General features: G+C 36.5%; 1 protein-coding gene across 1 annotated transcript; it reads left to right on the forward strand.

Annotated features, from left to right (window-relative positions):
• Nucleotides 1–8,281: 8,281 nt before the first annotated feature.
• On the forward strand, nt 8,282–21,652 carry LOC124406320 (facilitated trehalose transporter Tret1-like). The gene is made up of 3 exons (XM_046881708.1): nt 8,282–8,587; nt 18,443–18,744; nt 19,838–21,652. Exons 1-3 carry the CDS (start codon nt 8,577–8,579, stop codon nt 21,172–21,174), a joined length of 1,650 nt encoding a protein of 549 aa, XP_046737664.1. The 5' UTR covers nt 8,282–8,576; the 3' UTR covers nt 21,175–21,652.
• The last annotated feature ends 349 nt before the right edge of the window (nt 21,653–22,001 follow it).

The following is a 22,001-nucleotide window of genomic DNA, read 5'->3' on the forward strand; positions in this document are numbered from 1 at the left end:
TACTCGTGGTTTCGATGAATTATAAGCATTATACTGTTTAAAGCCCGCGTAACTCGTGAGTAAAAGTCATAGACATGGCGATCGAAGAAATTTAGATAACCGCGCAGAGCTTAAGAATGAATCGGTCTCAATCAAAAGCCACATAAATAGAAGAATCATTTCTACAATTCATCAGCAACGACATTTGCAAAGATCATGATAATGCGTGGTGTGAATAAAGAACTCCGACGACACGCCCCTTTCTTTGAGGTTAAGACCTTTAAGTGAGATGGGTACCAACTGTCTAAAGAAGTCCCTATATTCTTAGGGAATTATTTTTCTGGCATACGCTAACCCTGCTCGGTAATGCCGTCGTGTATAATTGTAGTGTGAGTTGTTTAAAGTCTCACTCATTTTTTCCCCACGCAAATGCGTAACGTCACAACAATTAATCACTACTGATCTAGGGTATTTTGGCGCCGTTGGTACGGAACTTACTTAAGTCCAGTCCAACGTGAGAGAGAAACTTTTTTTTTGTACACCATGTATACTCACATCACGAGATGATGGTAAACACGAGTGAGACTAGGTCTTTACTATTTTACTTTTATCAATAGAAATGCATCCGAGCAAATTAGAATAATGCAAGCTAAGATTTCAACGATCGGAGAAAAGGTTTCATACACTTACAATTAGGCTCGGTTATAATATTAAAAATTATTAAACTCTGATGTTTTTTATCCGATTCTGAAGTTGTTATTCGTTTATCTCGGTGACCAGATCTTCTTAAACTTTGCTTTACAAATCATTTTCAAAGAATCTTTTCTCGAATTGTTCATGAATCCTAGCTTGTGCTGTTTGAATTTTCTGATATTCATTTCGATTACATGGTAGGGATGTTGTTTCATTCCCGTTTACTATTATTGGTGCAAGTAACAAACTGGAGATCATTCAATGTTTGTTTTTTTTCAACTTTTGATTCAGACAGTTCAGCCGATTACGTCCTTAATCTCTACGTTCTTTATCTTTATGACTTCGTTCGACAAGCGGTAATTCGATTTTTCTCTGACTGTAAAAAGGCAGATGAAGAAAAGGGGGGCTTCAAACGATGAAAACTAACAATAAGTTACACCATTTCTCTAAACCAATTAATAAACTCTTTCGTTGTATCAAGTGCGTAATTTTTTCGCCAAATATTATATTTAATAGCCTCTCAATGAAAAAATTTTTACCAAAAAAATTACTTTTGTTTCCATTATTGCCAATAATGTTAACTTGAATGTCGTACAATATTTTGCAAAAACATCTGCAATCAGAAATAGAATACAAAGAGGAAAATAGTTGAAGAAATTAGGAAGAAAAAATTATAAACTGTTGCAAAAATTTTTGCACTGCACAGTGTTGCATGGAAAAATTCACCTGCAGGTGAAGTGTGGGCAAAAGGATGGTCACAAGAATCGCATTGTTATTGGTGGCGATATTATCGATATTATCTCGAGCACACGCTCGTCACATGTTCTTCACGAAGAACCCACGAGCCTTGTGAATAAATATCCACCTTCATACCTGTACACAGGGGCAAAGCTAAGGCACTACACGATCTAGTCAGAAATTTCCAATCCACTCGAAGATTGTACAATCTTTCAGAGATCGAGGTGACGCACGCGTCGACCCCTCACTCAGTTTCATCTGCGCTTTGTTGAATTAAATTACAGACATTGTAAAAACATCTTTTTTCAAAAATATTTACAAATCATCCTATATTTTGAACGAACCATTTTTTGTGGAATTCATTCCCCTGTGACTGAAAATACAAGAGCATAAAACAGTTGACGATCAAAGTTAATGAATTTAGAAATTTGAAGTTTTTTTTTTTTTTTTTTTTTTTTTTTTCTAGAACAATAAGACGATTGGAATATTTCCGCGGCCTTAAGACTTCTCTTCGCAAACCTGAAGAAAAATCAAAGTTTTTAACATTAATATTAGTAAATGTGATTCAAGTTAGGGAAGAAATGTTGATGAAAATATTGAAAACCAGTTAGTCACATTATATGGTAAGAAAAACCTGTTCAAGATCTTAATCTATGAATTATTATCACGCCGTTTTTCTAGCACGAACTTGTGCGATCAGGAAGATGTTCTATTTCAATATCAAAAGATTTGTACACTTTAGAATATAAACGAATGTCACTTATTGATACCGAGAGAAAACCGAATAATTGAACTCTATTGGTCGGCAAGATGGAATCGCGAGTATATTTTCGTCTACAAGAAAGGGGGGCCAACTCTTCCGCGTTGAGTGGCGTATTTAAATTACTTTGTTATGATGGCTCGTATCAGTCATCAGTCAGTTAACAATAGGACGTCGCCAAGCCGTGCCCAATCACTCTAATAACTATTTGAGACCAGCTGAACCTGAAACGTTGGCATCGCTGGCGCAATCTCCATAAGTTCTACTCGACAGGTGAAGCTTAAGGTGGCCAGACTGCGAGGAAAGAGAAAACTCGCGCATGCGCAGTGAGACGTTCAATCAGTTCGCCATTTTATATGCTAATCGAGTGATCTTGGCACTAATCAAAGTGGTGATTTGTTTGGCGGCATGCCTTATGCTCCTGATTTGAAAAAAATATTTGCACGTCTCGGAATGACGGATTCCCAAAATCCATATCTCTCTTTCTCTCTTTGCTATCTCTTTTTGATAAGCTCCGATAATTACGGATACCTATTTGTCTGCGATAGCTTGAAAAAGATTAGACACAACGTGGTAGAATTATCTAAAATCGTCCAATACCGCTAATCATAGCTTAGTGAAAATTTTTCCAGGTGATCAGTTTCGATCTTCGATTTAAGCCTAGTCATACCGATATCAAGATAGAGAAAAAAAAGTGTAATTCGCCTAGGTAAATGAACGATCTGTGAATTATTATAGTTTCAAAACAGCATTTCTACTTATCGAACAACTTCCGCGATAAGATATTTAAACTGAAATAGAGAGAAGGGTGTGTTTGAAGAATTCTTTGTGTCTGCGCTTGTTTGTTTATTGACTTCGTCATATTTGTATATTATCATTGTAGATAACTTCGGTTTGAAGAACTCAATTGTATATATGATAAAATTATCATATGAGCTATTATTTTCAAGCTATCCAACCAGGCTCGAAGTTGCAAAAAATATTATAGAGAATTTGAAATTGAAAAATTAGAATCAGATTTTGTCAACATGGGCGATAGAAATGTCGGATTATTGGCCCAACCCAGTTGCCTGATCTGCATCGGGTGAATTGGCTGATTCGGAAAGCCTGAGTGTAATATAATATACACGTCAATCGTATAAATATTCAAACGAGTGTGGCAGCATTATGTAATCGAGAATTACGTGCCGAGCGTGGGCTTGTGTGTAAGCATGCGAGCATGTATTGATATTAATCGAGACATCAGAATCGAGGAAAAATTAACCGAGGCCGCGGTTATTGATGCAGGCGCGACGACTTGCCCGATTAAGGAATCAACTCAACTGACGAGCCATAGAAAGGGTTTTTTAAAGAATTTTTTAAACAAGTTTTAACTTGATAAATACATTCTTGGATTATATGAAAAAAATTTTTTTATTGATTTTAATCACTTTTTGTACACAAAAATCGTAGTTGAAAATCAGTCTGAAAAAAAGTTAGGTTTGCGGTGTTGATGATTTCTCGGAGATGGTTAACCTGAATCCAAAAAATCGAATAGTTCTAGATTCAGCATGTTAATGGCCTTCGAATGAATCATACGATTTTTGATAGTTGCTACATTAACGAAATGGCGGCAATTTTTCGAAACAGTCGAAAAAGACTGCGTTTTTTGCCGTTTTTTTTTAAAGTAAACTATAGTTAAAATAAAAATTTCAAAAATCGTATGATTCATTCCAAGACCATTAAAATGTTGAATCTAAAACCTTCGATTTTTTGATTTCAGGTTAACCGTCTCCGAGAAATCATCAACACCGCAGACCTACTGATTTTCAGCTACGATTTTCGTGTATAAAAAGTGATTATAATCAATAAAAAAAAATTTTCATGTATCTCGAGAGTGTTTATGAATATTTACAGTTAAAACTTATTAAAAAAAATTCTGAAAAAACCTTTTTTTTTGGTGGTCAGTTGGGTAGACTTCTTAACGCGAATGCTGCAGCGATTCTGAATCTGAGACTGACAATCCGAGACTGTACCCGACTTGTTTGTTTATTCATGATTTTGTACACAAAGTGCATCGCGGCGTGATTCACGCGTGCTTCTAGGGACGAGTAATATATCAAATCGATTTTTCTCACCTCTTCAAAAATTCTGAAAACACTTATTTTCATGTCCCAGGGCTCAGGCGTGTTTTTTTTTTGCAAAATTGACGAGGATGCAGCGTTTTCGATAATCACTTTTACTTCTGAAATCTCTGATTCATCCTCGAATTAGCACGAAATTGCATGTTAGTATAAACGCGAGTTTCCCGAGAACTGTTCTCCGATTTATGAAAAATTTGGCATCAGTGGTTTGTTATCACTGCCACACACGCAACTGCGTGAATGACGGAAATTGCAACTTGTGAGTAAACCGTTTCTGTAACTGCATTTTAGGAGGAAAATTTTTTTTAGTTCAAAACCTGCGTCCCACTTTTAAATCACCACCATTTTCATTATTATCAGAGCCCTATGCATTCGCGTGAAACGAAATTGTTTGGTTGATCCAATTTTTGATTACCGAAACAATAAGAGTATTAACGTAAACTCGAAACGATGTAAACTCTTTAAAACGTGAAATGATGTAATCACTTTCTGGAAATATTAATTTCTTAAACTGTCTGTAAAAGTTCTATTCATAAAATATATATGTATTGTTAATGACTTAGTGGTTTACTGCGTGTGCACTAAAATTCGAGAGCAACGACAGTTATTTTTTCAGAGCGACAAATATTCATAAATTCAGATAACAGATCGCCGCGATGTGGTCCCCAAGTAATTAAATTCATCATTACATTAAACGATTCAGTCGTTAGGAATTCACTCTGTATATATGTATATACAATGCGGTAGAACGAAACTAGTTTCTGAATTTATTCTTGTATAATCAGAATTCCAGTTCCTTCGATTCGAACGAAGCAGCGTTTTCCACGTAAACACAAGCTTTTGCATTATTATGAATTATTAGTTTTCAATACAATTCTGCCTAGACCGAAATTGTACATTTTACAATAAGCAAAATGCCGTCTCACGTATGTTTTTTAAAGTTTTTCAATGCTCACGGCTAAATCGGCGGTGTGTTTTATATTCAGCGAAAAAAATTTGTTTCAAAAATGGCTAGTTTAATGTTCGTTGAAATGTATACACAATTATAGGAACAACAGGAAATCAGTACGTTCATTGAAGGTATAAAAATTTCTGAAATTATTTTGAGCCATAAACATTTTTTTTTATACACATTTAAGAAAATCAAATTTCCCTATAGATTTTGGTTCAGAATTACTTCCGTTCCTTCAGAATACTAGATAGTATTGTCTACTCGTTAAAGTTGAAGGTGTATCGGCAGCCGCTTGTAAAACTGGTAGGTATAGTTCTATTTTTAGTCGGTCACCAGCTGCGAATGATAACCACACCTTACAATATTTCACAACCTTAACTGAAAATTCAACAGTTAAATACACATGTACACAGTAATATGAGTATGTGAAAATAATTACAAACCTTGCAACCTATATATTCATAGAAACGGTAATTTATTTTTTTTAACTTGAATCCCATACTTTTTGCGGAATATATTCTAGCTGCACGGTTGATGCAGATGGCCTCAATGCAGTTGGCCTCTTACCATGTTTTTTCTTATTTCCTTCATCTCTCTCTCTCTCTTGCCAGTTGCGCAGAGTGAAGCGAAGCACAGAGCAAGTTCGTCAAAGCTTCTTCAGCTACAATCTAGTTCGATAATTATGCAAATCAACGGGTGTAAACATCCATCTGATAGATTAATTTATTACGAATATACGATGTCATTTTGAAATAAACAGTTGAATTGGATTTCTGGAGATGCTTGAAATATTTATTGACCATTTACGATAATACGCGGTTACGGATTATACACGCGTACAGTCGAGCGAAAAAGTTATCCACATAAAAAATAGACGTAAATTCAAGGTTACAGCGAAACAGTCAGGTTGAATTTTCCATTTACACAAACGTCTCATTTGCGCTTTTTTTTATTTTTTTTTTTTGTTTTTTTTTTGTAGCATGATATGTTGTACATGTAAATGGAGCTTGTTTCGTTCCTAAATTAATTCTCTATAAATCACGTGATTCAATTTTAAAGCATGTTAATTATACAAGGATTTCTTTCATTGCAATTCATACGTTGAGACACTTTTTCTTTAACAATAGGTTATAACGAAGAGATATTGTTACAATGAAATCAAACTTGATTGACTAGACAGTGCGAAGGATTTAATTTTTTATTGAAAAATGCTACATAACCTAAGTTTTTAATTTTAATGCAGGCAGATCGTAATTCTTGGGCTTTCAAGTCATTCATGTCATATAAATTAATTAATCATAATCAATAATATATCTGTACTATCATTCAAACGCGATAAAAGAAGGTCGGCTGTCAGCCGGGTTGCATTAATTTGACTTTTTCCCACAAGATGTCACATTGCAAAGTAACAATTCCAATAGTTACTAGATAATTGTAGTAAAATAGGTATTGTTACAGTATAACGTTCAAATATTGTTAAAATTATGATCATAGTTATCAATATTCCAGTTTCTGCTTATTATAATATTAAATCTGTATGTTTACTTACCTACATTGCTTCAGTTAAAACAAAGTTTTAACACCGATTTATTACTGCGCTAACATCAAATCAACGTAACATGTAGTTACAAAAAATACAAGTTTATCGTTATATACTTTTTATATTATAACATGCAATTTTTTTGTCTAAAAAATTCTATTTTGTCAGTGCTCAACAGATTTGAAAAGAGAAGTTTTTCAGATTATTCTGCATTATGAATTGTAGTGATTACGTAAAAAAAAGTACAGGTTATAAAATAATCTCGGAATAATCTTGTGATCCACATTATAAGTATATATATACGTGCGATAAAAATTTGGGATTGGAATACAAGCCGCAATGACACGAGATTGACAAAAAGTTATCATAACCAAGTTAGCAAGGTTATCGTAACGATTTATGCCGAAGAAGAACCGTTATTTAGCCATTTTAGAATTGTCTGAAATCATCAGTTAACCGTAATAAAACAAAACACACTGATATTCCGAATTCTTAGTTCCTCAAAAATCATTGTAAAATTAAGAAAACGATAATCTTTTCCCCAGCGTTTTGATACGATAACCTTACTAACTTCAATCTCTTAGAAGTTTGTTATGTTTCCTCGTTTCCTCTCATCTCTCGCATCTACCGTATATTGAAAAATGTCCTTATGACGTCAGAGCGTGATTGTGAGCGCCATTTTATCCCCACATAACCTAAACGTTCGATTTTAATGAAAGTAAATCGTAATTCTCCGGGTTTCAAATTACTTTTAGCAAGTAAATTAATCAAACGAAATCAATAATAAAGCTGTTTTACTATCCACACGCGAAAAACACAACCAATAGTCAACTGTCAGCCAGTTTAAATTACCTTGATTTTTTTCCCCACTAGACGAGGTATTGCAAAGTGACAATTCCAACACAAAGTTCCTATACGAATGTGCCAATTACTTAGAATTAAATCGAGATCGATTGATACATTCCTCCGGCGTCTCGATTCAATCAATGTTCTACAACATTCTGCCTTCACGCAGAGGCAGAAGCATACGAGCTGACATGTACATGTGAACGCACACGAGCATGTTACCAGCGATAGATAAAAGGCACGTGGTTAAGAACCCCCTTTCCCCGCGGATGACCGCCCACACGATTGTTGACCCAAGATTCGTTTATATAAAGCCGCACGCTTGCGGCGGGCGTCGCTCAAAACGCGACAGCCAGTCAAGAAAACGCGCAGACCGCGTATCATCGGCCATTCCGCGGACGTCACGCGTTTCGCCAAGCTGCGATTTTACCCTCGGAGTAGTAGAAGGATCCTGTTCGTTATCCTTGTCGAGATGGAAAAATGCTCGTCAGAAACAGGACTGTGTAATTTCGGTTAGGGCAGGAAAGAGGAATAGAAAAAAGAAGAAGATCAGGCTCAATTATCAAACGTTTTTCAAACTTTATTCTCGCTTTTTATTTCTATAGAAATACTTCGGTTAAAATAAATCCACCAGCTTATGTATATATATATATAGTGTTAATACAAAGTGTGTGATTCAAAATGCTCAACGCGACTGTAGACAAAATACTTATGTTAAACAAGAAAATAATTTAGAAATAAAAAAAAAAAATAAAAATAACACATTTATACGGTTAACGTGGCAGCTTACATATGTTTATTATGTAATAAGTAAGCGACAGTGATAAAAACAAGCGATATACTGTACAATTCCAATTGCCAAAGAGCGGCTTAAGCTTGGACGAAGAAAAAATAAAACACTGTGATATTTTCGGAAACAAAAGAAGAACAACAGAACAACGCAAGATGAATAACGAGTAAGTATAAGTTATAATAATATACGTACAACACGCATAAAAGTCTAATCTCCAATTGCTTTTTGTCCGATTCGCTGTTTTTTCCTTGGGGGGGGGGGGGGGGGGGGGGGCTTTATAAAATAAAAAATCTCGGAATAAAATGAAAGTGTCGTTTTTCGGCCAACGAACCTTAGTAAAGATCGCGCGGGCAATTCGATTTTGCCGAAAATTTTCTACGCCAAACTATACGGAAGTGTTTCAAATGACGTAGAAGTCAAGTAGATCTAATTATTTTTCGCATCATTTCGAACACTTTCGTTGTTTCGAGTAGACAATTTGCGCCAAAGCTAGTGCTGTGCGACGCTTTTGTTTGCACAGTTTTATCCTTGCGGAAATAATCAGCGATAGAAGAATGTCAGAAGGCATTTGCTATTAATAACTACAGCAAAAAGCTAAAAGTGTACGTCTGGGGTCTGCTACGAGGATTTGTCTTTGTTGTGAAATTCCCGGGATCTAAAGAAAAAAAAAAGTCGAATGATTCGCTGAGGAAAATACGCTCCAAATCTCTCTTTATATATTTAAAGATGGTCGTGGCGGGAAAACCAAAGCAACGGCTTACAGCGGCTGATGTCGAGACTATTTTTACGTTATAGTGCATTTCAAGCAGCTGATCGCGTGAACCGAATGATTCATCCATGGAATGAAATCTAGGGAGACATATCTTGCTTTCGAATATCTGGAAGATACTGTGCGTCTAACGTCATGTTGATTATACGTTTGAAGATCGACATTCGAACAAATATGAATGAGAATATGTTCTGGAATTCGAATTTGTCGCTTGCAACTACGCGTTTTTATTAAATAATTCTCTTACCATTATAAAATATTTCAAATTTGTACTAAAATTAAGTCTAACATGCTACAGATTTTGAAAATTCGATATATCATTGAAAAAAGTATTAGCTTATTGATATTTTGAAAAGGTAACAAATTAATGAAACAGCAACTGCATGGTGAAGCGGGATAAAAGCGAGGCATCAAAAGTGTACAGTTACAAAGTAACAACATCAAAATTTTATACGATATACTTTGAGGTTTGGTTGACTCGTTTGTTCTTAAATAATTTGAGACTATCTAAAAATTCAAGCTGATCATACTGCATAATTTTATATTTCATAAGTTTGCAAAATTTGGCACAAATAGCATCAGGATTATCTGACGTCAGTCTGCAAATGTGAGGTAATCACGAAGAAAACCTGATAAAATTATAGATTAATAAAATGATTCATGGAATATAAAAAATTGCGGAATAAAATGATGAAAATTTAAGAAGATTTTAGAATTAGAGAAATGAATATAACGCTAAACCACAAATTGAAATTTCTATCGACAAAGCTTCAGATAAATTATTTTGGTAGTTGTAAAAAAATATGATTCATCGAAAAATGAAGAATTCGAAATCTCGAAGTGTTCAAGAATCGTACTGGTAGAAGGATTACGACCTCGATATATATGAGACTAACAATACACAACATAATTTCATTATCAATAAGATATGCAGGATGTAGAAATTCAGAGTGAAATTATGTAGAATAATTAATTCATAAATATCGATTAAGAAAAATTCAAATTCAGAATGGCTAGTGTAGAATCTTTTACATCTGAAAAGAAATCGAATATTCCGGCAATTCTTCGTAGGCATTGATCCCTTCTACACTTCGAATGTCTACATATTGCAAAATCTTATCATTAAGTCGAACCAAAAATTCGAATTCTCAAAGTACCGGTTCCGATCAAATAATCCCATCGAATATTAAATTTTTCTGAAACAATGCTCTCGAAGTATAACATATCAAAAAACGTTTTTTCTTTTATCTTGACCGCAGGCTCTAAAAAACTTCATGAAGTCGAAGTTAATGCAAGGATACGAAACGAAAAAAACGAAATCACAGCAAGCTCATATTTTGCAAATTCTACTCCGTCTGCGTTATTCTAAGCATTGAAAATAACGATTTTCTTATCGAAATTTCGTCAAGCTGAAATTTGGACTAATCGAAATTAGATCAGCATGTAAAAAATCGATCTCAACGATATTAAAAGTCAATAACTTGTGACGCCCGATTTTTATACCTCGCTTTTTGTTTCGATAATTCGAAAAATCTCGCGCGCAATTAACATTAGAATTTCGTACGCACAGCAGCAAACGCCTGCGTGCATATAAAGCTTCTTCCGCGATCTCGAATCGTCACGCATCACGCTCGTGGCTGCTCAACTTGTGAAGCAACGTGGCTTCGGCGTTCATCACAGCAACCTCGGGCCTCTGATAATGAGTAAAGCCACTCTTTGTCTAGCTCCATCTGCGTGTTTTATTTATTTATTTATCTCCTCTCCGTTCTGTTTCAGCAGTAAAAAAGCTTCTCTCATTGTCAGCTGTTTCCATATTGCACTGCGTGTATGCAGGCTCAAAAATATGATAATAACTTTCGCAGGCTAATCGTCGTGTATTTTTAAAAAATGACCGAAAATAATCGATTATTTTTTCGATTAGTTTATTATTAATTATATTATTTTGTAATTAAACTGATTTGAATGCGAAACTAAAGTTTGTTTAATTGTTATTTATAATAAATGTTTGGAAAAAATAGGTAAACTTTCTTAAAATCAGAAATATCGTTTCGGCTTCTGCAAAAGCAAACTTTATCTATTAAAACAATTTTTTCTTTCCTTAGTTACTTGGAAGAAATCAAAATTTTTAATCTAGAAACCAGACTAGAAATTCGTGTTGACCGGTGTTATCAAAAAACTTTATGCTGAAATTTACCAAATTTTGCTTTCAAATGCACAGTTTCAAGAAAAATGTATGAAATAATCGATTCATTTTTACGAATTTAATCGAGTCATGTTCGAATATTTCTTTGGTTTCGATCGATCGATGCATCGATTATTTTTAGCTTAGTGCCCATCGCTAGTATTACTTACCCCCCGCAAGCTGTGGGCCACGGAAATACCCATGATTCACGTAAAAGGCAGTGACTCTGCGTATGATATCGGCCTCAACTCATGTGCCTTCAACAAACTCAATCAGTACCAACATTTTTTAAATTTCCGTCTCAAAAAAATTGACGTGCTATTCGGAACTAATTGCTTCTAGTTTGGAAGCTTTTAAACCCAGAAATGATCATCCCGATCCAGTTGTTACGTTTTGCAGTGTACGTTTACGTAATAAAGGATTTTTGAGACTATTGTTTAAATGATCGTTATAATTACGGTTTTTTTAATTTTCTCGTGATAGCCGTTACACCAAATTATCGTTTATTCACATCAGAATTGCAAAAAGCCGATATAATCTTATCGTTAAATCGAGAAAAAATTTATTCTAGCGTAGCTATTACTGACTACTTTGAACTAAAAAAAGGAAGAAATTACGGCTCTCGCTGAGCTTCAGCAGTCTATTTTATGCATTGGCGAAGTCTCTGGAACTCGTTGAAACTGCTGTGTATTACAGCAAGCGTGAAGTTACTGAACTTCAAGACAGAACGAATCGTATCGCAGATTAAAAAACAGAATTATCAGCCGGTATTTGGTTTGTGTAAATAATTTTGTTTCGCTTGAGTAAGAACAAGCGTCTATAGTTCCGTAGAATAATTCGTTATACCTATATTTCTTAAATGAGTCAAACCGCGAGTGAAAAGGGATTTTTTTTTACTATTTTCAAAAAACTGCAGCTTGGTTATCAGCAGTTTTGATTATTTCGGTCACCAAACGATGCTGTAATAATATTACTGAACCAAAGTATGCGATAACAGTTTATTCTTTCTCGAAGAAATTATAAAAAGGCAAACTCTGAAAATGGGTTGTTTAAAACATCAACGTTGTTATGATTTATAGAGAATCGTATGACTTAAGACGGAAATACTTTTTGGTGTCACCTGCAGAATAATATTTGCACAGTTCAGTACCGATAAAGCTGCAGGCTTTTTGGATGAAATTATTACGTTTAAGTGAGTAAAGGTGAAATTTCTCGATCGATCAGCGCGAATTTCAACGAATTCAATCAAGTTTTCATTACCATTAACGAATTTGACGGCGTTTCGGAAAAAGTCTTATAAGACACAGTTTCGTGATTTTAGTCGCAATGAGTGCAAATTTAGTGCAACAAACTACGATAACAGTTGAAATAATTAGATATAAAGAATTTGTTATCTGCACGAAAAAAATAGTCCTTCACGATCTGCAAGAATGATATTTGCCTATATTGGCGTTACTTTGAATGGACTATACATATACCGTGTGTCCATGAGGAAAGTGCGCACCTTATGCGCGTGCGTCAAGTCGTTCGAATTTTATTGGCCGACAGTTACCGCCTGATTGAGTAGCCGATGCTATGCCAATCGCCACTCTCAGAAAATGTCCCTTGACGATAATAAAAAATTGATTTGATTCGTTGAAATTCACGCTGATCGATCGAGGAATTCCACCTTTAGTCACTTGAACGCAATAATTTCATTCAAAAAGCCTGCAGCTTTATCGGTATTGAATTGTGCAAATATTATACTGCAGGTGACTCCAAAAAAAGTATTTCCGTTTTAAGTCATACGATGCTCTATAAATTATAACAACGTTGATAGTTCGAGAAAGAATAAACTGTTATCGCATACTTCGGTTCAGCAATATTATTACAGCATCGTTTGGTGACCGAAATAATCAAAACTGCTGGTAACCAATCTGCAGTTTTTTGAAAACAGTAAAAGAAAATCCCTTTTCACTCGCGGTTTCACTCATTTAAGAAGTATAGGTATAATGAATTATCTTACGGAATTATAGACGCTTGTTCTTACTCAAGCGAAACAAAATTATTTACACAAACCAAATACCGGCTGATAATTCTGTTTTTTAAACCGCGATACGATTCGTTCTGTCTTGAAGTTACTGAATAACGCTTGCTGTAATACACAGCAGTTTCAACGAGTTCCAGAGACTTCGCCAATGCATAAAATAGACTGCTAAAGCTCAGCGAGAGCCGTAATTTCTTCCTTTTTTTAGTTCAAAGTAGTCAGTAATAGCTACGCTAAAATAAATTTTTTCTCGATTTAACGATAAAATTATATCGACTTTTTGCAATTCTGATCTGAATAAACGATAATTTGGTGTAACGGCTCTCACGAGAAATTTAAAAAACCGTAATTATAACGATCATTTAAACAATAGTCTCAAAAATCCTTTATTACGCAAACGTACACTGCAAAACGTAACAACTGGATCGGGATGATCATTTCTGGGTTTAAAAGCTTCCAAACTAGAAGCAATTAGTTCCGAATAGCACGTCAATTTTTTTGAGACGGAAATTTAAAAAATGTTGGTACCGATCGAGTTTGTTGAAGGCACATGAGTTGAGGCCAATATCACACGCAGAGCCACTGACTTTTGCGTGAATCATGGGTATTTCCGTGGCCCACAGCTTGCGGGGGGGGGGGGGGGGGGGGTTAAAAAAATACTAGTCATGGACACTACATTGAGAAAAAAAAAAAAATCCTAGACTCAACTAAATGAGCGATCACGGGCGAGGAAACGAAAATTTATTTGTGTCGATTCAAGATCTGTTAGTCCAACGAAATGTTTACTTGGATTACTACTAGCTATAAGCTCAAAACTTAAGGACTTTTTTATCAGCGAAAATAGAAAAAAGCAAACTTCATAAGTAATGAATGAAGGTTTTGGTAATCATTCCATATTTAGAATCAAAATTTATTTATTGAAATATAAACTCAGGAAGAAAAGAAAAACAAAAAAAAAAAATAATAACGTTTACCTGTGTAATTTATAGTTTCTTTCAAAATATTTTTCAATATCAGGTGAAAATATTCGCCCATCTTTCACTTCCTATATAAAATTAGATACTTCGTAAGTAAGACAATGATAATAATTGATATTGCATTGCGTCGGCTGCACAATCAGGCGGTAACTGTCGGCCAATAAAATTCGAACACGGGGTATAATATGCACACGCACATTTCCCGTGATTAATTATCTGTTTACACGCTGCTGCACGCAGCACCTACATCGCGTCATTCTCTGTACGACGCGACGCTTGTTTTTATTAAGTAAATTTACCGTGAAATGTACAAAGCGAATATATTGCGATAAGCCCATCGTCGCGAGTCTGCGAGGCTCGCATAAGCTTCGGTAAGCCTGTAGGCCTTCCGCATTCATCTACTTCATGTAAAATGTCATTACGTCGGTAGGATACGTGACACAAAATTCTCGGTGCAATGCTTGAACGTTGGAAGGGAAATCTTTAGCTTTAAATTATTCTCTTTTCATTTCCTTGAAAGTGACAGCTTTGAGGAAAAAAGATGACTAATAAGTCCGATTTAGTCGAATTTTAAATGATTACGAAAAATAAAGTTAGAAGATTCATGCTAATGACAAATGGTAACAAAAATTCAGATATTAAAACGTGTTAAATGATGCTCTCAATTAAGCTGGTTATTACGCACTGGTGAAATGTTTGTCTTTGTTTTTCAAGGTCAAATTTTCTTTGCTATTGATTCAATAAATTACAATTACGAGTAACTCGATCGGTAAGAATAAATGCAAATTATTAGCACATTTCCCATACTTCAAGGAAGGCCCTCATCGAATTCGACGTTTACGTATATGTCTCCAAATATTAAAGTTCACATATCTCAAATGTAAAAAAAAGGCTTAAATTCTCCATTCTATATGCAATTCCGAACAAAAACACTCTAATTCATTTTCTTCAGGCGCAGAAATAAAAATGCATTGGAGTGTTCTTCTTCAGAATTATGCTGTTGAAAACTTTCTCGCGTTTAAGATACGCGGACTTTAATATTTGGAGATACGTACAACGTCGAAATCCACCAGAGTATCTGCTTAGAATACAATAAAGCGAAGATTATTTTCATTCCTCATCAATATTCATAAATTAATTTTTTAAATTATTTAAAATGTTCCTGTGGATTGGGAGCGAAATTTTTTTTCTCGAGTTAGAAGTAAGTCTGACAATACAATTTGCGAGACAATTTGTCTAACTGCAGCAGAATGACAAATTATTTGTGCTAACAATGGTACTACAGTATATATACATATAATGGTGAAAACAAATAATTTATTATCACTCTGATGCCAACTGCATTGGCATCGATTATGACTATTATCGCTGTTGTTTGATCGTGTTATTAATGAAGTGTAAACACTTTTTTACGAGCACACACGCGCATCTAAGTAATTTATGTACGTGCAATGTTATGGGGTTAGTTTCATGTGAATTCAATTTCCGCGTCCATCGAGCACATCGCTCGCCGGTTGTGTAGACACAGGAATGAGCAAACGGTAAACCACTTTAATATAGTGTTTACGAGATACGGGATACGACTTGCCATGCCGGTTTCCACTCCGCGAGATATCGTATCTGTGTATCACATACCCACATAAGCATGACTGCCATACGTTAATACGTCATATCACGTGTCGGCGGATTCTCGGAGTGCAGCTAAAAAACTCGTCGTTCGCACGCGCAGCGTGGGGTTAAATATTTTTTCCAATTATACACATTAATTACTCTGATATCGTGATGCTTGGATAAAGCATGGATATAGCTAGAGGGAACGGTGAAACTTGGAATGCTGAGTGTCCGACTGCGCATGCGCGAGTTTTGATTCACCTGCAGGCTGGCCACCTTAAGCTTCAGCTCTCAAACACGGCTTATGAAGCTTACGAGCTAATGCGATTAGTTTTTTTCATGTTAAGCAACGCGTAAACAGTTGATGTCGTGGTACACGAAAGCTTAGCAACCCTTTATCGTTAACTGGTGCGAATCACCATAACAACATAATGCCAATTTTTCATTCGATATCGAAGAGTTTGACACATCGTGCACTGTTTTGGGTAAGTTGGCTTCCCTGGCTGGCAGACGAAAATTCTGCCGTCTTACGACCTTGCCGACTAATAAAATTCAATTATTTTGCGCAGGCGCAGTTCGTCACTCAATACGATGAATTTCACCGTTTCTTCACCGTAGAAGTTAGCATGGTATATATACATTATTACGTTAATCATTCCTACGCCATTGAAAGTTAGCTCCACCTTGTCTTTCTAGTCTCCGTGATAAGATAATTTCAGTTTACACCTACGATGACCCTTTGGAGAAAGTACAGAAGCTTCTGTCCAAACAAACAACCGCGCTCAGCGCTCTTGTTTATTACATAAGTATACCAGTAGTGTAGAAGTGTAAATAAAGATGTAGATAAAGTAGTGTAATTCAAAAGTAGAACAATAAAATGATGTTTAAAATATGAAGAGTTGATTGCTAGCCGGCGAAATATTCCTGCAATTTTTTTTTATCGTTCTCAGTTTTTTTATTGTCTAGACTTTCGAAGTTGGTCAAAGACGTGGTCTGACGGAGTTGTCGAAATAAATTTATGCTGCCAGTAGGGAGCGATATTCTATAAATGTTATGACTATCGTCATTCATAATATAGTACGCAGTATAGTACATAGTGTAGTTTGTAATATAGTACAAAGTGTAACGAGTGGCTTCTACTTTTAAAAATAGAGCAAAGCGAACACGCTATACATATATGTATATGTACGTAACAGTATGATGTGCAGAGGTATAATATTAACCGAAGATTATAAGGCTGGGCGCCAATTGGGAGCATTCGTATTGCGTTTGAATAACTTTCGACCTTTCAATTGGATCGTCATATTCTTTGGAGACGTGTGATTTTCGCACAAACTTTTTGTCATCTTTTTTTTTTCATTTCGTACTGAACGCGAACGGCCGCGGTTTTTTTCCAAGCAATTTCAGCCCATTTTACTGGTAGTCACTTTTCACAAAAACACCTAGCGGTTGACGCTTTTATATGGATTTTCAAGATTGAATTAAGAACCATAACTAAATGTATTCAAGGTGTTTTTCTTTTTATAGTATCATTTCGAGTTATTTTCTCGCACCAAATTTACCTTCTCTTGTGTATGCTGGGCTATTGGTCTAATTTCTATAAAGACTCGATCTTTTAGATAAATAATTTTTCCAACCCTACAATACGTGATAGAGCAATTCCAACTTTATTCAAGCCTAATTGAATTGAGACAGAAATATGTATAACATCTACTAATTTCCAAGAAAAAATTCACAGAGAGTCTCAGTAAAAAAACAGTGCAATTTATAGAAAAATTTTGATAAAAGTGCAAGTAAATTTTACGTTTTTACAATAAGAGTTCACTAAAAATGTGATAAAAATTCTCAAAAAAATCACTCTGCTTGCAAATGCCGATAAAGAGTTGATGAAAATTTCGTTTGGCTCGTATTTTCAGTTGGCACTTATCCACGTGTCGTTTCAGTGAAAAAAGCCAGTTGATGCCAAGTTTCAGGTCACTAGTGCCCTTGATTTACCAGTTAGGTATCGTCATATAACACGAGTGAATGTTTTCTTTGTCCGGAATGTTACCCTTGAAACTTATGAGTCTAAGTTATTTATGAATTTGTTATTGAAATTTTTCAAACGAGTTGTGAAAAGATAAAAATATCATTAAATGTGAAAAAAAAGTCGTATAATAGAAACATGTTTAGTACTATAGTTTGTTAGTGTAAGGTTTCGAATTGTTATTCAGACAGCATTCAGAGCGTTTTTCAGTGCGCTGAAATTGTAAAAAAAAAAAAAAAAAAAAAAAAATGACTTACTCACTTTATTTCACATTTTTATACAGAGCGATTCAATTGGTATTATTTTAATTCTCTTTGACTTGCATATGTTTGAAAAAATCTTTGCAGGGTTATCGGGAAAAAATCTGATTAAGAGATTGTCAAGTTTGAAAACCTGGCCTGATTTTCGTGAAAAATTTCTGTTTCAGGAAAGACCAGAATAACCTCAATCCTGAAAAAACTTCGTTCGTGAATTTGGAATTAAATGCACGGATACAGCCGGCGGTGGCTGCGAGTTCGCAAAAGGCGACTCCGAGCTCGTACGTTGTAACCACACCAAATGCAAAGCAGGGAAGAGGAAGTGCCTTTAAACAAGTTATCGCGGCCCTCGTTGCCCAGTTGGGAACGATCAACACTGGAATGGTATTTGGATTTTCGGCGATTGCTCTTCCGCAGATGAAATCACCGGAAAGCTTTATCAAGATTGACGATACCATAGAGTCGTGGATAGGTAATTTATCTATGTACTTTTCATTCGTAACTTGAAATATTTTATTTTCTATTCGAATGTTCGTTTTGTCATTGCACTTCATATTGTTCACAAATCAATTCTCTAAAAACCCCTTCGAATGTGAGTTTTTCTTCAGAGAACCAGTTCGTAAGCAAAATAAGCTCTGATCTATCGCAATTGGAAAAAAAGATAACATTTTGTCGTTTGTAGAAGGAAAGAAACATTTTTCTGATGAACTTCAATTTCTTCGATAATTCAGTTCCACCTTTTAATGATATTGTTTTTATAATTGTCTGATCTCATCCGTTTAAAAAAATTTTTTTTACCGAACGGTGTATGTGGAAAAAGCTCAATTGACGTGTGCACGTTTCTTCCCGTATGTTCCGTTATGCAAAAACATATTTAAATTACAAGTTTTGATCAGAATACACTTGTATTACGTTGTAACAATTCGAAATCGCAAACTACAATAAGCTTGATTTTTTCAAAACGATAATAGAACCAGAATTTAGTAGTAGAGCTAAAATGAGATCATTGGAGGATCATTTTTATATCACGCAGTCGATAATGTAGCTCTAAGATTGAGAAACTCGGGAGGTTGACCGTTCAAGATGAGTTCAAAGACTTCGAATAACCTGATGTCAATCCACCCGATTTGCAATAGTTTAACGTGGCTTTAACTGTCCTTATGAAGTCAAAGGAATCATGTCGAATTCAAGTAACTTCAAGTGACTTCCAGTGACTTGAAGTCAGGTGAATTCACGTATATGACTCCAATCGACTTTCAACTTACCTTATGAAGTCAATTAAAGTCACAAATAGAATTCAAGTGTCAAAGTACATACGCTTCTCCAGCATATGTTTACTATATTACCACATTTGCTTAGTGAACTTTATATTGACTATCTTTTGCCAATTATTTATCTAATTCCTTCTGTAAACTCGTATGTATTATGTACCAACGTCATGCACCTAGAGTACACGTGTCCCATGATAATAAATTCTATTCCATACTCTATATAAAAAATAAGTAAATAAAGAAAACCAACCAAACCAACGAAAAGTACTAACAGCCCTCGATTTTCATTTCCAGCAAGTATCAACGCGATCGGCACTCCAATCGGCTGCTTTCTGTCCGGTTACATGTCAGACCTTCTGGGTAGAAAGTTGACGCTGATCATAACGCAGATACCAACGCTCCTGGGATGGGCCCTGATATGCTTCGCATCGAACATCGAGATGATATACGCGGGCAGATTCTTCGTCGGTCTGGGCTCGGGGATGGTCGGCGCGCCGGCGAGAGTCTACGCCGCGGAAGTGACGCAGCCTCATCTCCGAGGAATGTTGGTGGCGATCGCGAGCGTCGGAGTGAGCACCGGTGTCCTGGTCGAGTATATCATCGGCGGTTTTCTTCACTGGCAAACATGCGCGGCCATTAGCTCCGTGGTCCCGCTAACCTCCCTGATCCTGATCTTCCTCTTCCCCGAGACCCCGTCGTACCTAATGTCTCGTCAGAAGCCAGAGCAGGCGAGACGCGCGTTGGGCAGACTCCGGGGAAAGAGCTGCAACCTGGAGCGAGAAATGGACGTGCTGATAAACTTCAGCAAGCAGAACAAGGTCCAACACCTTTCCGGTCCGCGTGAAATCATAAGGGCCATCCTTCAGCCCAAGGTCATAAAGCCCTTCATCGTTCTCGCCACCTATTTCCTGGTCTACCAATGGTCGGGAACCAACGCCATCACCTTCTACGCGGTCGAAATATTTCAAGCCTCAGGTGCGAAGATGGACAAAAACTACCTCACCATGATCCTCGGGGCGGTTAGGCTCGTCTCGACCGTCGCTGCCTGTATTTTATGCCGAAGATGCGGTCGTCGTCCTCTCACTTTCGTGTCATCGATTGGATGCGCACTGTCCATGCTTGGCCTCGGGATCTACAAGTTCGCAACCATGGCGGAAGCGGCGGAAGCAGCCAAGGTGGCTAAGGCTGCCGGGGTGACGGACGTGATCTTGAACAGCGCTCACTCCTGGATTCCAGTGTTCTGCATATTCAGCTACACCATCTTCTGCACCCTTGGATTTTTGGTCATTCCATGGGTAATGATCGGCGAGGTTTACCCGGTCCAAGTCCGTGGAATCGTCGGAGGTCTGACCACTATGTCCGCTCACATTTTCGTATTCACGGTGGTCAAGTCCTTCCCGTTCCTTCGGGTCGCCCTTACGGAACCTGGTATCTACCTGCTGTTTGGTATGATTCCGCTCCTCGGCACGGTTTATCTTTACATCTTCTTGCCGGAGACCAAAGGAAGAACCCTTCAGGAGATCGAGGACTATTACTCCGGCAGGACGACGACCCTGGGGCCGGCCCCCAGGTCTGTCGCACCCTCCGCGCCGCAGGTTCTCGAGCCGCAGAAAGGACAGCTCCTTCCTTGAATCTTGGTGTTTTACGTATTTATGTGTATGATTAATCGACGAAGGGTCAACGGTGGTCGGATTGCTTCGACGTTGTGTTGTTGGAAATATTATCGACAGACCGGGTTGACACCCAAATAGAAAAAAATCAGTGATTTAGTTTTATTTATAGTTCAACCTTACCCAACCTCAAACCATCGCTAGGTTTCAGGTATGGGTAACACATGCACGTTGTGCACTGACGGTATATTGGACCTCCATCCCAGGCGGGATGGATTCGAGGAAGATTTGCCCGTACAGGGCAGCTAGGAAAGTCTCGATTGTTTGTGTCTTGACGATAGTGATCATGGTGCTACGGATGTAGATTTAAGGATTCAATCGAATTGACAATGAATAATAGTTGTTATTGATCGCATTTAGAAGCGTTACGTACCCAAGCATATGTGAGTTATACATTTATACACACACTGTTGGAGAAATATGGTAAATTGACCTCAATTCAATGTAAACCAAGGTTAGGTTAAATGAACTGGATATAATTTGTCTTATGTTGCGCGTTTATGAATAAAATGTTTTTGGAAGATTGACACAATTGGCGGAACTTGTTAGAGTTTCTAACGTCTTTGCTCAGGCGAACACCGAACACCTAGTGACATCTGGTGACTACTCACGATAAATGAATACAATTTCTATATTGAACAATGTAGAATGAATTCTTGGATATGTAGGTCTTTTAATTAACAACAACCAATTTGATGTCAACGTTTCGACTCTGGATTTGAGTCATCTTCAGGACTGATATTTATTAATTCATCTGCGGAACGAATGAAAAGTTACAAACAGCTTGC

This window comes from Diprion similis, chromosome 5, assembly GCF_021155765.1.
Source record: "Diprion similis isolate iyDipSimi1 chromosome 5, iyDipSimi1.1, whole genome shotgun sequence".
Taxonomy (NCBI): Eukaryota; Metazoa; Arthropoda; class Insecta; order Hymenoptera; family Diprionidae; genus Diprion; species Diprion similis.